Here is a 24,595-nt window from a genome sequence, read left to right as displayed (position 1 = left end):
CACTTTTAGAGATTTTTTACTAATATTAACGTTGCTTTCAGCAACCCTTTATGTCACATGATTTTCATACCTTGGCAAATGTTCAAGAAAATATTAAAATTGCATTTATAAATTCTTCCTGCCCTGACAAATTCAGTAGTTTATCTAACACATGCAGAAATGTTTTTATTTGTTTCTTTGGGTTTTTTTTTTTTTTTTTTTTTGTTTTGTTAAATAATCCATTAAAAGTGTCCTAATTCACTGCTAATCTTCAGTCTGCACAATGTAATTTTCTCTAAAAAAAAAAAAAAAAAAAAAAAAGGGTCATTTAAACCATGTTTGGCCCCATAATTTATTGCATAATCACATGAACATATATACAATGTAAAAAGAATATTAGTCAACAGAAAGATTACCTCCTTTTTGCCACATGGTACTCTTTCCAACCTGCAGAAACGGCGCACTGTGTCCAGCTGCGCTGCCGTTTGCCTGATCTTGCATGTGTGTTTGTTCAGTTGTGTCTTACTACTCTGGTCAGGTTGTACTCCAAGTCAAATTTCTTTGTACAGGGCGCCAGTTCATTGAGGATTAATAAACTTCTGATTTTGATGTAGGAAGTCGTCTGATGTCAAACTGCTAATAGATCTATCTATATATCTCAGTTATTAATCAGAAAGTTGAGTAAAGATGACAAAAAAACACAATTTTAGGTGAAGGGAGATTTCATAAGAAACTTCTTTTTCTATTTCTGACAGGATACTGCCCAGTCAGCAGGCTTTCACCCATCTGGAGCTGTGGTTGCCATAGGAACCCAGACAGGAAGGTACATATATTCAATCACTGAGAAGCATTTAATGGCTGTATAGATTGCTACAGTAGTTATTTTAAAAAAAAAAAAAAAAGGGGAGAAAAAACAGATTGTGCAGCAATCTGTCTTTGATCCTGCAGGTGGCTGGTCCTGGACACAGACTCTAAGGATTTAGTCGCAGTGCACACAGATGGGAATGAACAGCTGTCTGTTATGCGCTACGGACCAGGTATGTTGGTTAATCCTGACAGCATGTTTCTCTTGAGTCCTGTTGTTCTATTTCCCATGCTGTGTTTGGACAATTAGAGAACAGGACAAGATTTTGAATAATCCAGAAACAAAACAAATCAATGGATGTTTACCTGAATACAATTACTGAAAAAAAATATTATACTAATTCTAATGCACTTTTAAAAGACACTTTGCTCTAATTGTTTTAATGCTTTGTGAGGAAAAGGGACTGGATATTTACGTAGTAATAAAACCCTCTGTCAACGATGCAGCAACTTAATTCTTACCTTACTTGTGCATCAGTTTACAGCTCATATTGTGTAATAATCATCTAGTTAAGGATTTAACCATTTTAAATATTTGTATTGTTTTTGCACCACCTTACTTTTCTGATTTCCATCTTCTTTAGATGGTAACTTCCTGGCTATAGGTTCCCACGACAACTACATCTACATCTACGCTGTAATGGAAAACGGGAGGAAGTACGGTCGAGTTGGGAAGTGTTCGGTGAGCACCTGCCCCCAACATTACTTCTTCGGCATTATATTTAGTTCCCCATCAGCTTCACATTTTGGTTTCTTCTGCTTTTCTGTGTTTTCATATAGAGGCTATAAAATGATGCATCTATCTGAGTCATTAATTACTGTGTCGATGACAACATTTCTAAGTTCATTTCTGTCTCATGAAACAAAGAAAAATCAAATCTTTTTTTGTTTTTTGTTTTTTTTTATCAGGGTCATTCCAGTTTCATTACCCATTTGGACTGGTCAGTGGACTCCCAGTATCTGGTATCAAATTCAGGCGACTATGAGATTCTGTACTGTAAGTATCAGTCTTGTCTTTGTGCTAATTGGTTGGCATATTTTGTAACATAAGGAGTAAATTAATCGTTAAAATGTTTTGGTTTTTTTAAAATTATTTTATATCTATACTTGATGTAAATTTAGCAATCAAATGTAGATTTACATGTGACAGTGTAATAATACACATTAAATGTAGCTTTGATGTGTAGTAGGATGCCAGTTTCTGACTGAGAGTCATGAAATTCTGCATTAAAGCGTTATTTCCTCCTGAAGAAATGTGCTGATCCAGATCTAGTGATGTGGGAAGTTGCTAAGGTCTGAGTGCTGCACTTACCACTCTTAATATTAGATTTACACTAAAACCTGTTGTGTATTTTCTTTGTCTTGGCTTCACAGGGATCCCATCAGTGTGCAAACAGGTAGTCAGCGTGGAGACCACCAGAGATATTGATTGGGCCACAAGCACTTGTACTCTGGGCTTCCAGGTCTTTGGTAAGCAAGGGGCTCTTCCAATCTGTCTTTACATGTTTATTTATGTTCTAACATCCATTGAGCTGTGCCCTTTCTGCTGTCTTCTACCTCTCAGGTCTATGGCCCGATGGTTCAGATGGCACTGACATCAATGCAGTGTGCAGGTCTAATGACAGGGGCCTCCTGGTTACTGGAGATGACTTTGGGAAGGTTCATCTTTTATCTTACCCCTGTTCACAGTTCAGGGTATGATGTTGTTCCTCCTAAGAATAAGCAGAATAAAGTCTTTTCAAAGTTTAATCCACAGCTTTTCCATTTTTAAGACTTGTTTTGTGTGTTTTCAGGCTCCTAGCCATGTTTATGGTGGCCATAGCAGCCATGTGACCAATGTGACCTTCTTGTATGATGACAGCTACCTGGTGTCGACCGGTGGGAAGGACATGAGTGTGATGCAGTGGAGGATTGTCTGAGCAAGCAGACACAGACAGAAACTTTGGTGTCTCAGAAATGCTGCAGACTAAAGCTCAGCTGAAGTAAACTGTACTGAACTGCACTAAGATAAACCAAACCAAACTTAAATAAACTCTGAGTGAGAAGCAGATCTGAATGGACAGAAGCGACCTGAGAGAAGAGAAACAGATGTTTTCCTCCTGATCTGCTCACAGTTTAATTGAATGGAGGTGTAAGAAGCTGCTGCTTGAAGAAATCCTCCTTTTTCTCTTCTTTTCTTTCTTCACACTACATGACCAGAAAATCTCCCTCTCGCACACTGTAGCCTTGTTACCAATGAAACGAGACAAAAGTCTGACTTAACAAAACCAAAGGCTCTGACTTCATGACCGCATATCTACAGTGCGCTCCTGCCACAAAGGCTGTTTAGCTGCCTGTCAGAGTCATTTCATGCTGATGGAGATGGAGAGAAAAGCCTTGTGACAACATCAAAAATACAGAAAGAAGGAACATTGTGATTTTTTTAACTGTTGAACTTTCTTTTGTTTTGTATTTAACAACTCAGGAAAGCACTAATGAAGCAAGACCCTTCCCTGTTATTAACATATCAGAAAGAGCTTCTGAGTCATCTGCCACAGTTAATAATAGGCTTTACAGTTTACTGATTCATTTGCAACAACCGTTTTGTATCTGTTCGATTTAGGAAAAACAGAAAATGATGAAAAGCCTAACTAAACACAATAATTATCACAAATAACAGTTTATATGCAAAATGACATTATCTTGGCCAAAATATCCCAAACATGTTTAAAATATTCATGTTCCAAATCTCAAAGAAAAACCACATTTAATGTAATTTATTGGTTTTGATTCATATCATGCACTGTCATTTTTATTTTATTTTCATTTTCTCCTGCAGTTGATCCCTAATTAGTTCTGGATGGATACATTTTAACAAGAGGCTTGAAACAGATTTGAGGGAAATGTGAGTGAATAATTGAGGGAGTTTAAGAGTTCTTTTTTAGGATGAAATATTTTATTTTTTGTTTTGTCTTTTGTCTTGAATGCAAAGAACATCAAAACCATGTGTACATGGATTTTTTTTTTTTAAATCTGGCTACTTTTATTTCACCAATATCAGTTCCCAGAGGGGTGAGGATGAGACCATTACACTGTAACTGCCTGATGAGCACTGTCAGGTGCAGGCAAGATATTTACCTGAACTGCACTGTTTTGAGGTGTTTTCCTCAATAATGCACTGCTTTCCCCTGCTGAACAACAGGTTTATAACTATTTAGCATCAAATGGAATTTGTTTTAAACCAGTGACTTCTCTTTCAAGCTGTTTCACATCCATTCAGATTTATGGTACGTAAAATGTCACACTCCTGTGCTTCTGGTCAACGGAAAGCCAAGCTTGCACACATGTATGGACTGATATGATGAGTTCAAAGCGATCTTTAAGAGGAGTGGATCCAATTTTAGTTTGAACACCACTGCCACTGCTATGAGGCTTTTTAGAGGGCGTGAGGTTTGGTTGATTGGAGTCTGAAAAACCACAGAAATCTTTTAATAGTCAGTGCTTGTCAGAGTGGATGTAACATGACTTGTCTTACCACATAACACACAAGCTCACCAGAAATCAGAACCATTAAACTTTTGACTCCTGACTGAAAGTAAATGAAACTTGTAGTTCCTTTGAATTTGTCTTTCAATTTCAGCTTTTTTTTTTTTATTTTGTTTTATTGTGAGTTCGTTTTTTTCTTTTTTTTTTTTTTTCTTTTTTTTGTCTGTTTGTGGAACTGATTGTCAAAAACCATACACTATGTTCCTGAAGTACAAAAAATAATTGGATAAAGCAGGACAATATATTGAAAAAGTAGAGTAAAATCTTCAGAAGGTTTTAGAAAACAAAACAAAAGAAAAACAAAAACTAATGTTTCCAAAGACAACAGTATTTTGCAAAGTATTTCCAAAAACATTTACATGCAGACAAAGAACATAATTAAGCAACAAAGCTGAAAGTATGCCAGAACAATAAAACAACATTTCACAAAAAGGGGCAGATCTGGACTATTTGTTATGGGTGGAGAGGTAACAGACCAACAAAAGGGTGGCACATACAAATACAATTTCTTTTTTTTTTATGTTTTTGTTTTTAAAGGGCAGAGGGGTCTAGATCTCAGGAAATAATTAACCACTCTCACATCTACATTGTTTTGTAAGATAAAGCAAAACTTATAGAAATAACTGCTAATTATTTTGTTACAATTTTTTTGTTCACTTAGGTTAGGATGATCTTGGATTGTATGACTTTAGGCACTACTGCACACACTTATACACACCTAATACACTTTATTGGTAAACTGTGTCAAGTATATTGTTGCCACGGGATAAAATTATTTACATGCTAATAAATCTTTAATGTTGAGAAAAACATCTTTGAGCCAAATCACAAGATTTATCAGTTTTCCTCTGCATTATTGGCTGCTTCACGTGAACAGTCATCACATCTGGTGCTTTTATGACTTTTATATTACCTTCATAAAACGTTAACAGTTTAGTCAAACATGCCACATGCTGCAGATGCTGCATTATGATGAAGACTAGGTTTAATGTACGATAACATTTGAAAAATATTTTACATTCTGCATTTGCACTTGGGTGTGTTGGGTTTACTCAGCAAAAGTCTGTTTGTATGTTTTGTTGTTTTATTGTGTTTACTTATTTATGTATCTGTGAGTGTGTTTTGTTTTGGTGAAAATGCTATGGTGGTTATGTTTTTATAAGATTTTTCTTTTAACTTGTCTTATGTTTTAAAATGTGTCCGTTTTTGTTGGTTTTGTTTTGTTTTTATGTTTTGCCTGTGTTGTTAATGCGTTGTCTTTTCATGTTCTGTGTCAGTCCCAGCATGTTATGTTTTGTGTAGATTTTGTGAGATTTCTTTAAGCCCCTTTTTCTTCTCTTTTCTACTAAATAGTGTACATTCAGACCACTGAATGCATAATGTAACTAAATGTCCACGTTCTGCAGCCAGAAAGAAGGCTATTTTCGCAGGGGGGTGCTGGGGGATGATGGGAGGGGGGGTGCGCTAGTAGGTTGCATGTGTGCATCTTGACCGCAGGTGGGCAGCGTTGAGCCGGCCAGTTCCCCCCTCCTCCTCCTCCTCCTCCTCCTTCGCACGCCGTATTAGCTATTTCCCCCAAATCTCTCCACCTCACCAAAAACACTCCGAATGGGAAGAAAATATGGCATGAAGGAGGGGGCGGATCACCATCACTGTTCACCGTCTTTTACCGAGCGCGAGCTGAACATGGACTCAAGGAGACGTAGCAACGGCGCGTGCAGACAGCAGAGACAACGGAGCACAAAGCGGATGGAAGAAAACGCTCGGGTTGTCGCCTAGCTGGAACGACTCATCACCAGCGTGTAAAATCTCTTCGGACGCATTGAGGAGACGCCAGGTGGAGACTGGGGAAGAACTCCCAGACTGTATACATACCTAAATAACAGCGGAGAAAATTGAGCAGCCTCATTAGTGCCATTTCATCTCCGGCTGAATCAAAGGAGAAAGGAAAATGAGGTAAGCAGCGGCCAGCACCATGCGCTCCGTTTGACGTGTCATGACAGATGCGCACCGACACACACTGCTCTCTTACCTCTCCGCTGCATCTGCATTCACACATATAACTTAAGACGAATGTGACGCCGTGAAGAACTGCAACAGCTTCCACATATCATGACTCATTTTTTTCCCACCTTGTAGGAAGAGCATTTCGAGCATCTGGCGGCCCACCCACCCGGCCCCAGCTCCATATAGGCGTCCTTTACCGTCCACCGCCGTCTGGGGCGAGTTATATCAATAACTTCTGCTCTTTTCCTCTCTATTGTCGCCACCGGATCCGCCCAAAGTATTGAATGCCGGACACAAGCCATGATAGTGTTGTCATGGAAACCATAGATTAGTATTTTTTCCTCCCACAAGCAATAATGCGCACCTGGTGAAATAAATAGCCTGTTTGACTAAATATTACTGACGCACCGCCATATGTGCGTGGCTGCGGGGGGGGGGGGGGGGGGGGATAGGCTAAGTGAGGGCGCTTAGAACCACGGTAGCAGCAGAAGGAGGGTGTTTATTCTGGTGGTTGCCAGGCAGGTTAACAGACCCCCACCCCCTCTCCTCTCTCACACACACACACACACACACACACACACACACACACACACACACACGCACCTCCAAAAGCCTGTTCTCTGAAAGATCCATGCATGCACCTTTTCAGGCTGTCAATTCCATGCAAACTGTTAATAATCCTTATTTGGTGGTGTTTTTTTTAAGACCATCTTTGGTTGTAGTGGTTTTAGTGTGCACCAGGGCCTATATCTTCTCCAGCAGCAATGTCTCCTCTGTTCTATTTCTGCAACAGTCCTTTTATGTTTCTCCTGCCTGTAGTTTGACTCCTCCACGTCTCTGTAGCTGTAGCCTGCACCATTCTGTTTTATGGCTTCAGATTTACTCTGACAGCTCTCCTCAGATACAGTGCACCCTCTCACTCGCTCTGTACTCTAGCTACCAGCTAGATTTGTCTGCTTGTGAGAGAGAGACTGTCTGGCTTCTTCCTTCAGAGAGAAAAAGAAGGGGCGAAATAGAAGTATGGTGTTTAAAAGAAGAAAAAGAGCTAGTGAAAACCAAACCCGCTGCCACATAACTTATCAAAATCCAAATAATTCGCTCCACTCCTGCAACCTCACCAAACTCAAAGCCAGTAGCTGAAGTGCTTTGCTCTCAGACAGTAAAGATGTAAGAGTCATACATCTGGATAAGCACAACGTATCCTCTCTTTCAGTAAAGATCAGCTACTTGTATCCCATCCTGTATGTTTATTTTTTGCCAGAGGCAGATCTGTTCATTGACTCAAGCCCAGAAGGGAAGTCTTAAATCTCCACAAAGCAGCAACAAGATGACCTGGCTCTCTTTTTTTTTTTTTTTTTTTTTTTTTTTTTGCAGAGTACAGAAAAGAATTATATTCAATGAAAACATTTGCTCTGCCTCACTGCTTCTATTGCAGCATTTGTGTAACAGTGCACATGCACTTATGCATGTGCAAAATCACATCACAAAAGAGTGCTTGCATATTTTTATTCGGTTAGTGGTAGTGGGTCCGTTATGCAATGTTTTTTTTTTGTTGTTTTTTGCTGTTGTCAAACCTGCTGCTGTCATGTGTTTGGCTGATAGGGGTTGCTTGTGTATATTTGTGTGTTTGTGAGAAAGAACTAAAACACGTGACTGGAAACGGTGGAGGAGGGAAAACAACGAGGCATCTGTCCTGTGCTATTATGCAGGATGATTTCTGGAGTGCTTGTTGTGGTGACTCATTGTAGGAAAGGTAGGATGAGGGTGTGCAGCCACTGGAAGATAAAATGCTGAGTTATGTGTCATACTGCAGGATGCTGCTGCTGATGCCCTCTGAACTGACCAGCGAGCCGCACCACGTGAGCCAGCATCACTGCAGTCACAACTCTTCATCCTCCAGCGTTTTCACTAAGATACATCACGAACAGAGCTTCAAACGATAACTGATAAGACTTCAAGTTTCAAAAGAATGAAAACAGCTTCGTAATTACTTTATTGGTGGCACTAAAAGCTTATTTTTCCAACAGTTCCTATTGAGAATAAACACGTTCTAGGCTAGAAGTGGTTTATCAATAAATTTATAAATATTATATTTTTAGTAAGGAAGTGGATTTACTCAGAAACACATGATAAACTATTAAAAAGGTTTTTAATCTGCTCATTATATGTCAGATTAATTACATAACAACAAGGCTTGATGGCAAATCTGCATTATGTGTCCTTTGACATGATAAAGGTCAGACACAACAGAGGCATCAGATTACCTCACTACACACTGTGAGAAACATTTACAGCCCAGCAAGGCATTTTCTACATCACTTTTCACTCCCCAGGTTTTTTAACAGAGCTTGCGACAGTAACCCAGTTTTAACCAAAAACAACAGTTTTTCTTCCTGCCATCGCTTAAATTTGCATAACTTGGCTGCAGACACACTGCCAAGAACATACAGTTTGCTGTTTTTTTTAAAGAACAACAAAATGGCTCCAAAAGTAAAAACTGAATTTTATGAAATTTGTTTTCTAAAAAAGAAAAAAAAAAAAAACATATAACACATCAAAATGTAAAGTGGTGCTTTTATCCCATATTGTGCCTGAAAAACAAGGGGCATCTGAAACAACATAGAGGTGAACACTACTTTCAAAGAAGTCCCAGTAAAGCTCTTTAGAAATAGTGGAACACTGCATCAGTAGACAATCAAATGAACCTCATAAGCAACTGTCTTAAGTCACACATAAGGAGGTTCTGTCAATGTGGAGGGGCCTTACTGCAGGGGCATCAGGGTAAATAGGTTTTTTCAGTGTTTCAGGAATGAATTTTAAGTTTTAAGTCTTCAAAGAGGAAAACCTGAAACACACATCTATTCCCACAAAGAAGCTAAAATGGTTCAAATGAGCTTTTATAAACCTACCCAGCAGTTAGTTTTATATTAAACCCCTTTGAAAACATTCAGAGAAAACTGGAGCTAGAGACTGCAAAAAGACTCCTGCAAATTTTAAGAGCCAAGAAACTGCAACAAACACTTGTAGGTAGCCAAGTATGTGATGTATCTCAGGTACTTTTGCATTTTTTTTACTCTCTAAATTTTTTTTTTTTTTTTTTTTTTTTATTGTTACTCATCAATGAGATTTTGTTAAAATGTTGAAATTATACATATGAGATCATTTGCAATTTTATCTTGTTATATTCTAATTTTTACTGCCTGATTAAGATTTACCCCATAGATCTGATCCACACTATGTTCTGCTGTGAGTTCTGCTTCATAAGCCATGTTTTAAGTGCAAAAGCCTTCTAATCTGTTTGATTGCTCTCTAGTTGTCTCCCACACCTCAACTTGCAACTGGCAAAGGAGCTTAATCGTCAGTGGTTGTTTGAGCCAGATGGATGCGTTGAGGATCAAATCTGGCCGGAGGGAGTGGGAATATTATTTTTTTCTACGAAAGATAAGCTGAATAAATGATCCTGCTTGTTGCTGTTATGTCTTCCTCTGGACTTAATCTGGACATGAATGATTACATCTGACATGCAGCTTTATAAACACTGCACACTCTGTTTAAATCTATTTTCTGAGGATTTCATGGAACAGAGAGGGAAGCGTAAGAGCACTTTGTTTTCTATAAGGGTTAACATGTAATTTTGTCCTGTGGAAACGATTCCTCGGTGGTTGGAAGGCAGCGGTCCAATCCTTGAAGCAGAGAGAGGTGACTGGTCTGTAGTGGTCACATGTTCTCCTCGCTCTCCCTTTCTTGCATTCCCAACACTCCTCATCTCCCTCGCCTGCTCTTTCCCTCCTACTCTCTATGTGTCACACTTTGCTTGTGGAGTGGATTTTTAAAAAAACTTTTTCCGAGGATGTGAAGAGAGGAAAAGATTGAGCTTGCTGCAGCATTGTTGGACAGCATGCATAGCTCCTTCTTTTCTCAGACTGACACTTCCTCCTCTCCTTCATAATCTTCCACTTTATACCTCCTGTCATCCTGTGCTTAAGCACCGTGCTCTCTCCTCCAGCGACATGTATTCCCTGGACGATTTCGGGTAAGGCCACATGGCTCTTCATCGTCACATCTTTTAGTGCTTCTTTTGGTTTCTGCTTTGCTTTTAGAGATGTGTAACTAAAACTTAAATTGGCTTTGCGTAGGGCGGTAATGATGTTGCTTCTTTCCTCTCAAGTGTTTCTGTTTAAAGCCTGGCTCAGCTTTCAGACTGCATAATCTTATGCCTCTCGAAGCAGCATTTGTAGGACTGCCTGGCAGTGAGAGAACTTTTGTTTCCCAGTGTTTCTGTATCGTAACCTCTACTTCTCAAGCTTTACATACAGCTGGGTGAAGCTGGCGAGAAAGCTGGGAAAATGGGAGAGGAAAATCTTTTCCGGACTTTCTCTCTTACTCGTCCTCCTTTCCAGCCCTCTGCCTGTGTTTTCTTTGTAGCCAGCTGTTAGCAGAGACATTTGAGTTTGATTGGTTTGGTTTAGTCTTTTCCTGGAGAGAAAGAGCCAGTTTTTTTTTTGTTTTTTTTTTTTTTTGCTGCCTTGTCAGTGCTTCTGCTAAGCTGCTTTTACCCATTTGCAATACTGATCTGACTAACTGCATCATGTATGTGTTGGAAGGGAAGAAATGAAAAAAAGAAAGAGAGCCACGATCTCTGAATGGCTGAATGAGTGGGACTGTCAAAAGCGTAATGATATACAGATAGAGGCCTGTTATAATATGGCCCTGGCAGATTACAGCTGGTCATGGTGATTTGTTTGAGCTCAAATACAGATGTGGAGCAGAGTCGGGTAGAAGGATAACATCAGTGGTTCAGGCTTGACCACATGGACTCTTGTAATCTGTTGCAAAATACCGCACATGATATGGGAAACTCTTTGCATCTCTTAGTCTGGTTATTATTTATGACAAGGTCAATCAGACTGAGATATTTGTGTGGAAAAAAAAAACTTCCTCCAGGTCAGGGGATGACATTGGCTTAAAAGGCAAATAAGAGGTCTCCAAGGTCTGTATTTTCCTCCACACATAAGTGGCAGTTCCCTTTAAGGATCAGGATTAGTGACACAATAAGAACAGGATGGCACTGAAGAAGGTAGGCTGAGGAGAAGGAGGTGGGGGGAGGGTAGCTGTGAAGAGGGGGTTGCTATCCATATTGCATATTGCATGTATCCATGACTTTTAGCTTGAGGCCAAACTGGCATTTAGTTAGCCTTGTAATGAATAAGTGATGTCATTCGAGGGGTCCGGGTGCTGATTTTACACTGTTTACTGTTGCTTGGTATAGATATGTTGCCACCAGAATATGCCGTAGTGTTGAGACTTATGCCTGATTAACCTTTGATCAGTGTGTTTTTTAGGATATTAACTCTTCTAGTTTGAGATAGCAGATATATATTATGGAGACATGATATACATCTATTTGAGATATTTAAACATTCTTAGAAAATCAAGAAAAATACTTAAAATATCAGCTTCAAGTAAGAATAGAGTGGAAATATGGATAAAACAAGTTAATCATGTCTCATACAACACCAGGAGAACTTTTTTTTTCCAGTATACAACCCTGTTTCTGAAGGAATTAAGATTCTGAATGAAATCTAATTTAACATAATATGATTGTTGTAAAATAATAAAATCTTACAAAGAAGACATATCTTGTGTGGCTATTCGGATTAAATTCCAGCAGCATGTTTGAAGAAAGTTGGGTAAGAAACTTAATTACCACTGTGTTGCATCACTTCTAACAAAGCATTTCAGACGTGAGGAGAAAAAAGAAAAATTCCATTTTTTCCTGATATCAGATTTCAGCAGCTCAGGGTCTACTTTTGTTGTATTTTATATTTTGTAGTGCACTAAATGACAGCCGTGGCCTGCAGAGGGGTCCAGTTTATTATCTGTCAAATGAAGTGCATTTTCTGCACAAAATCATGACTGATTTTCAGTCAGTCTGATTGAAGGTTTGAAGATCATCAACATTCATCATTGGGTGTCAGTTTTTACCCTTGTTGACAGAAATCCCTTTTGATTCTCCGATTGTTTTAAAGATATTTACCATTAATTGAAATTTCAACTTGCTCACAAAGCCTTTCACTAAGCAATTACTTCTCCCCATCTTAACTTCTGAAGGATTTCTGATGCCTTTCATACTCTTTATATCCACCATATTACTGACAATGTACCAATTAACTCAATAAGTAGAGCCATTTTCCATCAGATATCTGTCCCATTTAATTGTGCTAACAATACATTCAAAATTGGTACATAAAAATGTGATGTACAATAGTACATATGAATATAAAAGATGTTTTTGCAGAGTTCAGTTTTAGCATATGATTTACATCTTCATGTTCTGATTTAATTTTTATTTCACACCCTGAACTTTTTTTTTTAACAATCTCATAACTGTATCTCTTAGCGACAGTTATGATATGGATAAACTCAGTGATGCCTTTTTGCACTCCCCTGTAATCATTTATAAATGTTAGTGATCAGGTCGTGTCCTTTCCCTAGGGCACCTTCGAGCCTCGTCTGTCAGCTTGTTAGAATTTGCCCGACCCGCCACAGAAGTGTCCTGCAGTCCAGCTGGGCGCCCTCAGCAACAAGCGAGCCAGCAGTAATGCTGCTTGGCACAGGCATTGCTTTGACTCCCTAAAAAACAAATTATTATTGACCTGCTGATGCTCCTGTTCTAACAGTCCCTGCTGGATGTGACCCTCATTTAACCAATCACTTGGGGCATTATCTGATGAGGCGCATCCTGTCATAACCCGGGAAAATGTGACTGGTGTCGTAAATGTGGTTTGCTGTCAGCGTGGTACATGAGATCAGTTGTGGGCTGTTGGAGTGGTAGAGGTCAAATTGTGCAAAGAGTCATTTTCTGCAGTCCTAGCTGTGTGTGTGTGTGTGTGTGTGTGTGTGTGTGTGTGTGTGTGTGTGTGTGTTTGTATGTTCATACTCGACAGAGATGTAGAGAGACATTTAAATATAATGTTTTATGACATCTTTCTTAAATATTAGTCAGTGAAGGTCAAAAGTTGAGACAATGATGAAGATATTGACTTAACATTCAACAGCTTTTGTTGTTTCCAGGTGAAGGTTTGTGGTCATGTCACCTGTGACAGTATCGCTTTAAACTACATTCTCAAACTACCAGAATGTCCCAAAACAGGCTAAATAAGAAGAGAAGTGGAGTTACTGCACTACAATTGTGTGCAGTGTAGATTTTGTCTAAGCATATAAAAATTGAATCTCATTACTTATCCTTTGGTGTTAAACTTTGTCAGGATTATAAAGAGTTGAAAGAACAAAGGCAATCCCTGCACAAACCAATTCTTTGCACAGATTATTAAAATCACCTAGTTTAAAATTAGATGAATAAATGTGTGTAGTTTCTATGGAGAACAACATGCACATAGAAAGATTTGAAACATGTTGTTGTCCATTAAGAATAAAAGAAATCATTCTAGTGGAACATCAATAAACTTTTCTCTTTTTTTTTCGGGGGAAGGGGGTTTGTTATCCAAAAAGTCCAACCGAGCAATTGTACCGAATCTTTATAAATTCCCTTCAGGCTATTCTGATAACATTAACATTGCTATCTGCTGTGTAGTTATTTATATATTGTCTATGCAGACTAGTCATCATAGTAAAATGTTGTGAATTCCTGTGCCCAGAAATGATAAATAAATGCAATCTCAACATTTCTATGGTGAATAAGCAGCAAATAACTGTAATTTGTTGAGGAATGTGGACAAATATGAACAGCTGCCTTTTATCACAATCCATGATCTTCTTAGAAATGCTGAGATTATTTGAATCTGTTATTTTTGGAAACATAAAGGGGCCAGTGTCTCCATAGATAAATCCTGGACTGAGTGGGATCTATACAATCTTTTCATTTAGCTAGTAAGAATGATGATGTTCATGTGAACGAGGGATGTCCTCAGTTTGTAGTCATTGAGATTAAAACTGATGGTTCTATAAAAAGTCAGGGAATAATGAGGAATATTGAAGTTCTTTTCTGATGGTTAGATGAATGTCCCAGCTGCTCTTTTTACGCACTTTAGTTTTACATCAGGATTATGCTATAAATCCATTCCCTCAGTCAATGATGAAGTTAATGACTTCTAAAATGCTCCACTTCCCTTTGCTTTTTTTTTTTCCATCATGGCAAATTCAGTTACTTTGTGGTTGTTAATGGGCTGTTAGCATGCATCCATCCTTTAGTTAATGTGTGCTATACTGGTACACACTCACCCATCACATCCGTCCTCTAAGGGTGAGGGCATCCCAATCAATGGCAACTGGACCACTGGTTGTTCATTTAGGCTCTGCTTAATACTGGGTGGCTATGGCAACAACAGACTACTCAAGAGGAGGGGCTGGTGAGATAACGGGAACCCCTGCTAAACCCCCAACACATTAACAAACTGAACTGTTTGTGGAATGGGGAAGGGGGGAGTGGGTTGTTTGGGAGGGATATGAGGTAATCTCCCTTGGGTTCACAGTGCAACAATAGCGCTGAGGTTCAGTGACACACACGCATGCTCATCTGTTATGCAGTCAGACAACTGGCTGGTCAATGACTTCATCTCTGCCCGTTTGTCTGTCAGTCATCTCTTTGTTGCTGCATGGATGGATCATCAGTCTCATAGTGGATGCAGCAGTCCAAGAATTCATCACAGCGGGATTTCTTTGGTCTCCTTCAAATTTTAAATGGATGTTTGCAATTTCATGCGTCCATCCAGAGGATTAAACTGCATTCATAAGTTTTAGTTTAAAGGTAATAGATTGGCACAGGAAAGTGTGTGTGTCATAGACTATTGTTGCTATTGCTGCAGTTTTCCTGTTCACCAAAATGGACATACATCGGTTCCAAGTGCTGCGTTACTGCCTTCCTCAGAGTGTGAGTGACTCAGGATTGTTTTACAGCCACATCGCTGCCAGGTTTGTACTGACACTTTGCTTGACTGTGTGTGAGCATTAGTTTGATCATTTACTCATCCTATCGACGTCAGAGAAAAGTAAAGTTAAATGTCAAATTTAAACATAAAAAAAAATATTCTGGATTAATAATGATGCAAATTCATAGTATGCAGCCTCAATGTCTGAGAGTTTGGTCAATGAGGTTTGACCATTGTGTGCTGAAAAAGCTTTGTGATATTATAGCAGCACAGATGGACATGACATATATTTCCTGGCTGTATTTTAGTCGGAGCTAAAATACTAATCTGTAATCTTAATCTGCCTTCAACAAAATGCTCTATACAGGCAGAATTGAGATTATTTAGGATTTGTTTGAACATGCATGAATATTTTTTTGCCGTTATATTTTCTATTAAAGTAGTGCTGACGCGTCGTAAGTTTTGACTTGGATCTTTTTGATGATCCTCTACTTTATTTCCTCTTGTGTGATTGCATCTTTTAAATTAAAGCCAGAGATGCTGCAAGAGAGATGCAGCCCTCTGTGTGACTCTAAGACATATCTTTTTTTTTTCTCTGAACAATTTGCAGCCTCACATAGAGCATCTCTAAATAGCAGGGTTCTGTAAGGCTTCCATACATGTTTAATTCACACATGTATTAAGCACAGCATGGCTTCTGGCTAGCTCAGCAGCCTTTCAGGCCAGTGCCCTACTCTTCTTCCCTCTGTGTTTTCTCTGGCAGGATTGTAGATGGAGGGGAGAGATGGAAAGAAAGAGGCTGCTGCTGTTGTCCCAAATGAGAGCTGAAGGATCAAACAACGCTGTTAGATTTTGTTGTCATGAAGGAGAGAAATGAGGAAGGGAAACAAGGGGGGTTATTTGAAAATAAAAACCAATGACGAGTAAATATGTTCCTTTAAAAGGAATCTGACTCACAGTGTGGCATAAAAACCTTCCAGCTGTTTAAACCTGAAGTTTTATCTTCTTTTCGAGTGGTAGCTGCAGCAGCCAAATAGTCAGATGTGGAACCTTTTTCATATATTAAAATACATTTTCTGCATGTTAACCTGAATTTTAACATTTTAACATGAATTATGCAGAAACTGTAGCTAAATTAATATCTTTGTGAGAACTAAATGTATGTGCACTCCAGACAAATACAGCATAACATGAAACTGAGGGGTTTTTTTTTTCACAAAACAGGAGCATTTGGCTTCGAACGCAACCATGCTGATGGGCTTTGCATTAATAACATTTCAGCTGCAGCACTGTGCTCTATTTCCCTCTCATCAATAATTATTTATTATTTCTGTACTTGTATAGACTATAAGGGGAAGCGGTGGGGGTTGGATAAACATACTGTTGTCTAGTGGGAGCACTCTAGGCAACACACAGGATCAGGGATGTTTTAGCTTTGGTGTCACTGTAACATTTGGATTATGTGAATCTCCTCTGTGCCATACACAGCAGTACTGTCCTAGCTGTAAGAGGAACTTTAATGCATTCATGGAATGAAGGTCATAAGTGTTTTGAATATAAATGTGAAGGCATTTTGGTATCTTGTAGAGATAATCAATAGGTAAAGCCTACACTGAAATTCTCCTGTTCATCCAAAAAACAGAAATACACACATTTGCTTTGTTCTACTATTAGAAAATTTGTTGTGCACATCTGGATTTGTCCATGATGTGCATTTTTTTATCAGAGCTGTTTGTTGTTAGCAGCCAAAGAGCTCTAGTATAGAGCTGCGATCTAGCATGTAATCTATATTGTTTAATGAGTGGAAACTTCTCTTTCTTCAACTTTTAAAATTCTCAGATATTTAAACCCAATTTTCACATCTGTTTGATATCGGTCCATCAATGTGTGAGAACACCACAACCAGCAACAATAAAGAACAGTGGCCCCCATCCCAGTAAAAGTGCTTGTCTCCAAAATATCTTAACAACAACCTTCAGAAAATCAAACGTTGAATTCCCACTGCGATTTCTTTTGGGTTAATGGTTACATAATATAAATCAACAGTGGTTTTATGCACTCACTCTATAACTGAACCTGTTGATTTATCTTAAATTGAATAGTTAGTTATTCTGATCTTGTCACTGCCTGGTTATTGAGGGTGTCTTTGCAAAGTAATGTAGGATTTTGTTATTTTATTAACAGTCGTTCATCGACCTGCAGACACCTAGTGTTTTTTAAAGGCTGCAACTCAATGGCAAGTTACGCTGTTTGCGAAATTAGATATACCCCATGGTCTTTTTTCCATTTTTGAACTTGTATTATTTAACCCCACCCAGCCCGATGTTACATTTTCAACTGGTCAAATAACAGTAAATAGGATCAACATTAAATTTAAAACACCATTGCATTCTGTGGCAGAGATAATGTCTTGTTTCACCACTAGAAAGCTCAATAAAGAGCATAACCATCTGAACACATTTTGCATCAGAATTCTTCCTAGATTAATTCTGCACCTATGATACAACATGAAATAAAGCTCTGCTCTAAAACTTTGATGTTAGTTATAGTAGTCAGTTCCCACTGATGTTTTTGATTGACATGTAGATTAGAACAATGTGAGGTGAATGGAAATAATGAAAATCTGGAAAAATTCTCTAATGCAAAAAAATAAAAATAATTTTACATTCAATTGTTGTGGTTTTTGCCCGTTTTGAAGAAGACATCATGCAAATGAAATAACAGGGAAACAACTTATTAAATTGTCATGTCACCGTGTATGATACAGTATTATGTCCTTGTTATTTCCAGGGATAAAAGTAATACCTAACAAAAGATCTTTACATTTTGCAGTTATTTTTTCTTCTTGGTTATTTTCTTCCTGTTTGGGCAACTTTACAGTGGTGACACCACACAGCCTAGTTCATTCACTTTCTGTCTTATGTTTTCGAGCTTTTCACATTTGCTTCAATACACTTCTACTTTGATGCACACAGTTGCCCTTGGATTGCATTGTAGCCATTGCTCAGTTGGCCATGATAGTTTTTTCCCTCAAGATTGAGCTAAAACCTTGTTGCTCTTATTAATTATTTATACTCCAAAATAAAAGAAAGTAGAGCTCAGTTTTGAAAAAAGCTAAATTTTTCTTCCAGGAAGTGTTTCTTCTTAGGAACTTGTGTACATAAGATTGAAGCTGCACAATCACTGTTTGGCATAAATTTTGTGTAGTGTTAAATACACTGTAAATACATGTAAAGAATTAGATTTAGATTAGAAATTAGAATTAGATACCTGCACAGCAGAAAGAAAATAATAACCTAATCCTCAGTGCAAATCTTAATGTACTTTATTTAATTACTGTGCATGCAGTAGTTTTACTACAGCCCAATGCAATTTGGCATCTATTGCACATCTCACAGTTTGCTTTGCTTTCTCTAACTGGATAACAGTACGTCATCTGCTCACTTGCAAATGACCTGACTTCACACTTCCTCTCAATAATGAAGTTGGCCCGTGCTGCTTTTGGTTCCCGAAGCCTCCTTCCCTGCCTGCGTCTGTGAACAGTACTTTCCCCCGTGGAGCAGATTAGAGGTCTTGTACGGGAGTTAAGTCCTGGTTAAATTAGATTTAAGACTGCAGTGAGGTAATGATCTGCCTGCACGGCTCTGTCTCTAATCCAGCTAGTCAGACAGGCCTATTCCTCATGTCAGCTGGACCCCCACACCCAAACCCTGTACTGTAAATAAATGTATACACCTCCACCCATTCTATACAAAGCAGTGGCTTTGCCCCTAAATGCCCAGTGAACCCTGGAGGCTGCAGTCCTTGTGGTGAACATGATAATTACAGACAGCTAACTGGATCCGTATGTGGCAACCAGTCTGTGTGAGTTTTTTCTATTCTTTCTTCCGCAGCATCAAACTTCACTGAAAATACCCATTACCGTTATTTTAAGTGGATGTAAAGCATAGCAGCCGTGATATAGTGTGTGTGAGTGCATAGTTAAGTATTTCACTTCTTGAAAAACAGAGTGTCAGTATGTCACACCATAGAGTGGACTGATTCAGATGCAGAAGACTGAGTGGCAAAAACAGCATTTTGCATGGTTATTGGATTCAGTTACTTTTTATGTCCATGTTAGAATAAATTCAAAAGTAGATTGTCTTCTCTCCAATGCATAGACATTTAATCGTCAGATATGACCTTCATTGCTCTGCTGTGATTTAAACCTGAATATTTACAACGCATCTGTATTGAAATTCTCCCTCACACTGACTTTATGTCTTTATTAGGTACACCATCAACCAGGGATGCATAAAAAAGTGTAATTAGCACCCCTGCTCATTGGAAGCCTCTGTGGATGCTTCTCTCTACCTCAGCTGACTTTTATTGTACAGGCGGTTTAGAGGTTTTTTCCCCCAAGTTAGTTAATTAGCATAAAATGAAGCTGATTAAGATGTCACTAAGCAGAACGCCTCCTGCATATCCCAATAACTTGACACTTCAAAATATGATTCACTGGGATTTGCTGTGAAATTACAGACTACAGCACAGAGAGAGTGTTGAATAAGACCCTCAATGTCATTGTGTGACCGTTTTAGCCTTACTCGTCTTTGTCTCATAACCAGCTCTGTTTGCAGACATTGCTATGGAGACTTTACGCTTGGAAAATTTTCATTGAAAACAAAATCAACCCTATTTTTTTTTTAGTTTTATTTTAAGATGATAAATTCAAAGGTTCGGGTCCTTGTTGCAACATGTTGGGCGGTTTCTTTACAAAACAGAAAATTTATAGCTAAGAATGTAAAACTCGTCTGAAAATAATGTGAAATTACTTCTGCAATTTTCTCTTTTGTTCAAGATTTGATGAATATGGTGACAAGTTATTAATGTACTAAATAAAGATATACATTGCAATCACACCAAAGCATTCATCTGTTCCATAATGTAGCTTATAATATAAAAAACTAAAGTTGAAGCTGAGAGTCAGAGAGATCAGTCTCCAAATGCTTTCTTCTATTAAAGTGTGTTTTCTGTAGAAAGCAATCAAACAAATAAATAAGCCAAACCGTGATTAATGTATAGATATATTGATATATTGATTTGCTTATGTATTCATTAACCTAAAGGCCTTCTTAAGACATTACTCTGAAAGGTAAAAGTTTTTCCACCTTAATTTATTGGGACAGTTGAAACATTGGACAGGAAGAGTTTGTCATCATTTTAGCACACATTGAGCTTAGTAGTAGGATTGTGAGAGCATTGTGCAAATACCAAAATGCCTTCACTAAAATTACTCTTGTTTTAAACAGGTCAAAGTATAATGCACAAAAAATTTAATTTTTGTGTAGTCTTGTTGAAAGAAAACATAAAAATACCTTTAAGGATTCCTTGTTTAAGTTTTCATAAGAACAAATTAATGATGTGCTGCAGTGTGACAATAACACACACAAAGCAGTTAATCTTTTATTGAGGAACCATTTTATACCGCAGGACAGACATTTTCCACTATACAACTTGTTTTAAGCTATTACTGTCACTGCCTGTCAACTTTTTGGTGTATATTAAACCATAAGATGCATGCATCTGCTTAAAAATTGCTCATTGTATGAATGAATTTGCTGTGATTGCCACAAGTTAAGCTTCTTTAGATTAACCACTTATTTAATGAAAACTTGATTCATGAAAAAAAGCTGAATTTTTGGGCTTCTGCAAGTATATCTGCCATAACTTTGTTATTCATGAAGTAGTTTATTACTGGTTGTATGTCTGTTATTTGTCATGAAATGCATCTGTGCTAACAGCCTGTTTCTGCAATGCTTTAAGAGCATTTGATAGTTTGTTTGACATTTAGTTTTTATCACAGAGACAAAGGCCCTAACAGATCTGAACCGTAGTTATGAACTAACGTTCATAACTACGCTCTGCTGCATGACTCATCATTTGTTCGGGTGTGTTCGGGTGCCTTCCACTGTGAACCAGCGGGATGAGACAATTACCCCAGCATAAAAGCTAATTGCCATGATAGAATAAGCCTAGCCCTCGGGTGATACCCGGGGAGGATGCCTCGTGCAACCCATTCCCTTCCTTCCTGAGCAACACTTTGGCTGCCTGGATGCTGTACATCCAAAGATCTAATCATGAAGCTGCTGAGCTCCACAGAAACACAAAACTTCCATTCAGCTCATCATGTGTACACTCAATATTTTCTGGACAGGATCAGATTCAGGCATTATTTCCTCCAGTGCTGAGATTTCAGCTAATGGACTGATCTGGTCTGGGAGGGGAAGCATGAAGCCTTGACACACAAACTGTGTATGTAAAGGATTTGTGCGTAGGAGATGGGGGGGGCGGGGGCACATATGTCTAACCATGTGTGCAGGGAAGTGCTTTACTTAATTCAAAAGCCTGGGAATATGGCCTCCTTTTTCTCCACTCTCCTAGGAGGCTTATTTGACACGAGGAAGCGCTCAGAAAAGCAGAAACCTCATCGCTGTTCTTCTTCTTTTTTTTCTTTTTTTTTTTTTGTTACCAATCCCAGGCTGCCTTTTAGATGAATATTACTCAGCTTTCACTGAGAAATCTGTTCATTCCTGCAAAAACGAAGTGAAATCCTAAGAAAGAATCCAATCAAGTGGATTCTTTTTGTCCTTAGAGGAAATGTGATTTCATGCAGTTTTTCCTTTTTTTTATTAATGTGCTGGCAGCAAGAAAATGCTAATGCATTTTTAAAGATGTGGTTGATAGAAGGCACAAGAAGGAAATGCCAATGGGTTTAAACCTTCAGAGGGTTGAAAAGGTCTGCCCAGAGTATCCTTCAACTCTACTTCATAACATTCGGTACATTTTTTAAATCATTTAATCATAATAATGATCCCTTTAGAAAGGTCAACGGCCATGTTTCTGATTTTTTTTTAACTAATGTAATGCCTTGTGGTACCTTGCTTTTCTAGTCGAGGAAAGTTTAGAACAGTTAAACTTTTCAAGCAGCATTACAGGTGTCAACCAATCACACCCCTGCTATGATTGATCTTTGCTATAAAACTGCATGTCTTAGGATTTCTTTATTGTCATTTTACATTTTTAGACACGAGGGAAACTAAATTACAATCTGCGCGATGGACAGTGAAGCATCTTAAAGCAAGATGGAAACAAGAACAAACATTAAAATGCTAAAATAAGAAAATGTACATGGGGCATTAAGTTGTGAAAAGATTCTTGCACAGCTCAGGTTATATGAATTATTCATTCATTCATTTTCCTAACCGCTTAGTAGGGCTGCTCGATTATGGCAAAAATTATAATCAAGATTATTTTGACTGAAATTGAGATCTCGATTATTAAACACGATTGTCCTTTTATCTTTGACATGATTTTTCTTTTACATTAAACCGTGACTTTTAAAAAATGTCTTTAGGATTCCACCTATTTTAGAAAACAAACAAATAACATTAAGCTTTTTCTTGACAAAGTGCAAATACTGATATAAACTGAATAGATAAATATAAGTAAGGATTAAACAACGCGTCGTGGTGTTCTCAACTCCGCGTCGGGCGTTATAACCGTCTAACACACGGTTACGAGTTTGTATTTCTTTTCTACAATATTTGCCGAAGTATAGGAACTATTTCATGTTGGCCTGTATGTGGTTTTTATGCCAAACAACCGCTGTCAGGCTACAGCACGTTTCTCTCATTCACCTGTTAAGGACAGCTGATCTGAACCAGCTGATTAACGGGTTGCTATGGTAACTCCCCATAAGGTAGGGATATTACAGTGTTTAACTCACCGAATTACGTGTGCGTTTATACGAAAATAATGCAGCCAGTGTTCACTGACAATGGTAATAACTATGTTGTAGTGAACTTCCACAACCTACTGCAGTTATTCTACATTGACCTGCAGCCGGAGCCGACTGAGACTGGCCGCCTGGGAGTCTCAGGACGGGGAGACATTCCCGCTGCTCGTTCGTTACAGTAACTGCAGAACAATATGTGCCTTCAAATCAGTCGCCAAAGCACCAGAAAATTCTCTTAATAACTCCAGTAAAAGTTGCTAGATTTATCGCTAGTGGCTTTTAACTGAAAAAGTCGCCAGATTTAGCGAGAACAGTGTCTGAATGAAACAAAAGCGGCTGTGGGAGGAGTTTACAGCACAGCGCTGCAATGCCAGAGATGCTCAATTAGCAACTGAAGACAGCAGGAGAGGAAACTGCAAAGAGAAAAATAATTGCACCCTTTTATTTTCATGATCGTTGAAAACCCAGATCGTAATTGAGATAAAGAAAATCCGATTAATCGCCCAGCCCTACCGCTTAGTCCAATTCAGGGTCACAGGGAAGCTGGAGCCTATCCCAGCAGTCTTTGAGCGAAAGGCAGGGTACACCCTGGACAGCTCACCAGTCCATTGCAGGGCCACACAGAGACAAACAACCACTCACTCCTAGGGGCAATTTAGAGTAACCAATTAACCTAACATGCAGGTCTTTGGAGATGTGAGAGGAAGCCGGAGTACCCGGGGAGAACATACACATACACGGGAAGGACATGCAAACTCCACACAGAAAGGCCACTGACCAAACCTCACCCCAGCCAAGGATCAAAGTAGTGACCTTCTTGCTGTGAGGTGACAGGGCTAACCACCATGCCACCATGCAGCCCACAAATAATTATATTGCTTTATATTATATTGCTGCACGTTGTACAAGGTGGGATTATCATGTACAAACTGTGGAGCTGGTAACTGAGTTAAACAGCAATATATGGCATTTATCAAATGGTGCCTTTTCATACCATGGTTTTTTTCAACTCAACCCTTCTGTGTTCTGCTCCTCAACTCTGCATCAAATCTTATCCATCTATTTTCCATACCACTTATTCTAATTTAGGGGTTGCGGGGAAGCTGGATCTATTCCAGCAGTTAGCAGGCTAATGGGAGGGTACACCCTGGTCAGGTCGCCAGTCCATCGCAGAGACACATCACACTCATGTTCACTCCTGGGAAAATTTAGAACACATGCATGTCTTTGGATGGTGAGAAGAGGTTGAAGTATCCAGAGAGAACCTAGGTGTCCACAGGGAGGTCATGCAAATTCCACACAGAAAGACCCCTGTTTAATTTTGCATCCGATTTGCTCTTCAGTCATACCCAAGTATGCTAACACATCTTGCATCTGTCAAGCTGTCCCAACTGCATGGGGGCCACACCTAAAAGCTTGCAGTACGCATTCAGAAGTTCGGCTTCTTTGCTTTATTTTGCTTTGGGTTTTTAACTTGATCTACTCTCAATTGGACATCCTTTTTCTCCTTATTTTTTTTTTTTTACCATTCTGCCTCTTAGGGTTGAGGGATTGT

General features: G+C 38.7%; 2 protein-coding genes across 7 annotated transcripts in view; both read left to right on the top strand.

The window, feature by feature from the left end:
• The window catches only part of eml1 (EMAP like 1), a 49,772-nt gene extending 45,368 nt beyond the window's left edge, over positions 1-4,404 (top strand). For all 5 annotated transcript variants that reach the window (XM_079261947.1, XM_079261946.1, XM_079261944.1 and 2 more), the window contains exons 18-24: positions 735-802; positions 928-1,016; positions 1,428-1,525; positions 1,753-1,840; positions 2,218-2,313; positions 2,408-2,538; positions 2,637-4,404. In XM_079261947.1, the coding sequence (XP_079118073.1) occupies positions 735-802; positions 928-1,016; positions 1,428-1,525; positions 1,753-1,840; positions 2,218-2,313; positions 2,408-2,538; positions 2,637-2,762 (696 nt within the window). In that variant the 3' untranslated portion in view covers positions 2,763-4,404. The remainder of the gene's footprint in view (positions 1-734; positions 803-927; positions 1,017-1,427; positions 1,526-1,752; positions 1,841-2,217; positions 2,314-2,407; positions 2,539-2,636) is intronic.
• A 1,375-nt stretch (positions 4,405-5,779) lies between these two features.
• evla (Enah/Vasp-like a) overlaps positions 5,780-24,595 on the top strand; it is a 37,179-nt gene continuing 18,363 nt past the window's right edge. The window contains exon 1 of one of the 2 annotated variants that reach the window (XM_079261950.1): positions 5,780-6,324. In XM_079261950.1, the coding sequence (XP_079118076.1) occupies positions 6,320-6,324 (5 nt within the window). In that variant the 5' untranslated portion in view covers positions 5,780-6,319. Of the gene's footprint in view, positions 6,325-10,199; positions 10,409-24,595 lie in introns of those variants that run through there. The other variant, XM_079261949.1, reaches the window with a different exon arrangement.

The sequence above is a fragment of the Telmatherina bonti genome (assembly GCF_933228915.1).
Source record: "Telmatherina bonti genome assembly, chromosome: 22".
Taxonomy (NCBI): domain Eukaryota; kingdom Metazoa; phylum Chordata; class Actinopteri; order Atheriniformes; family Telmatherinidae; genus Telmatherina; species Telmatherina bonti.
This window is presented reverse-complemented; position numbering and strand designations above follow the sequence as displayed.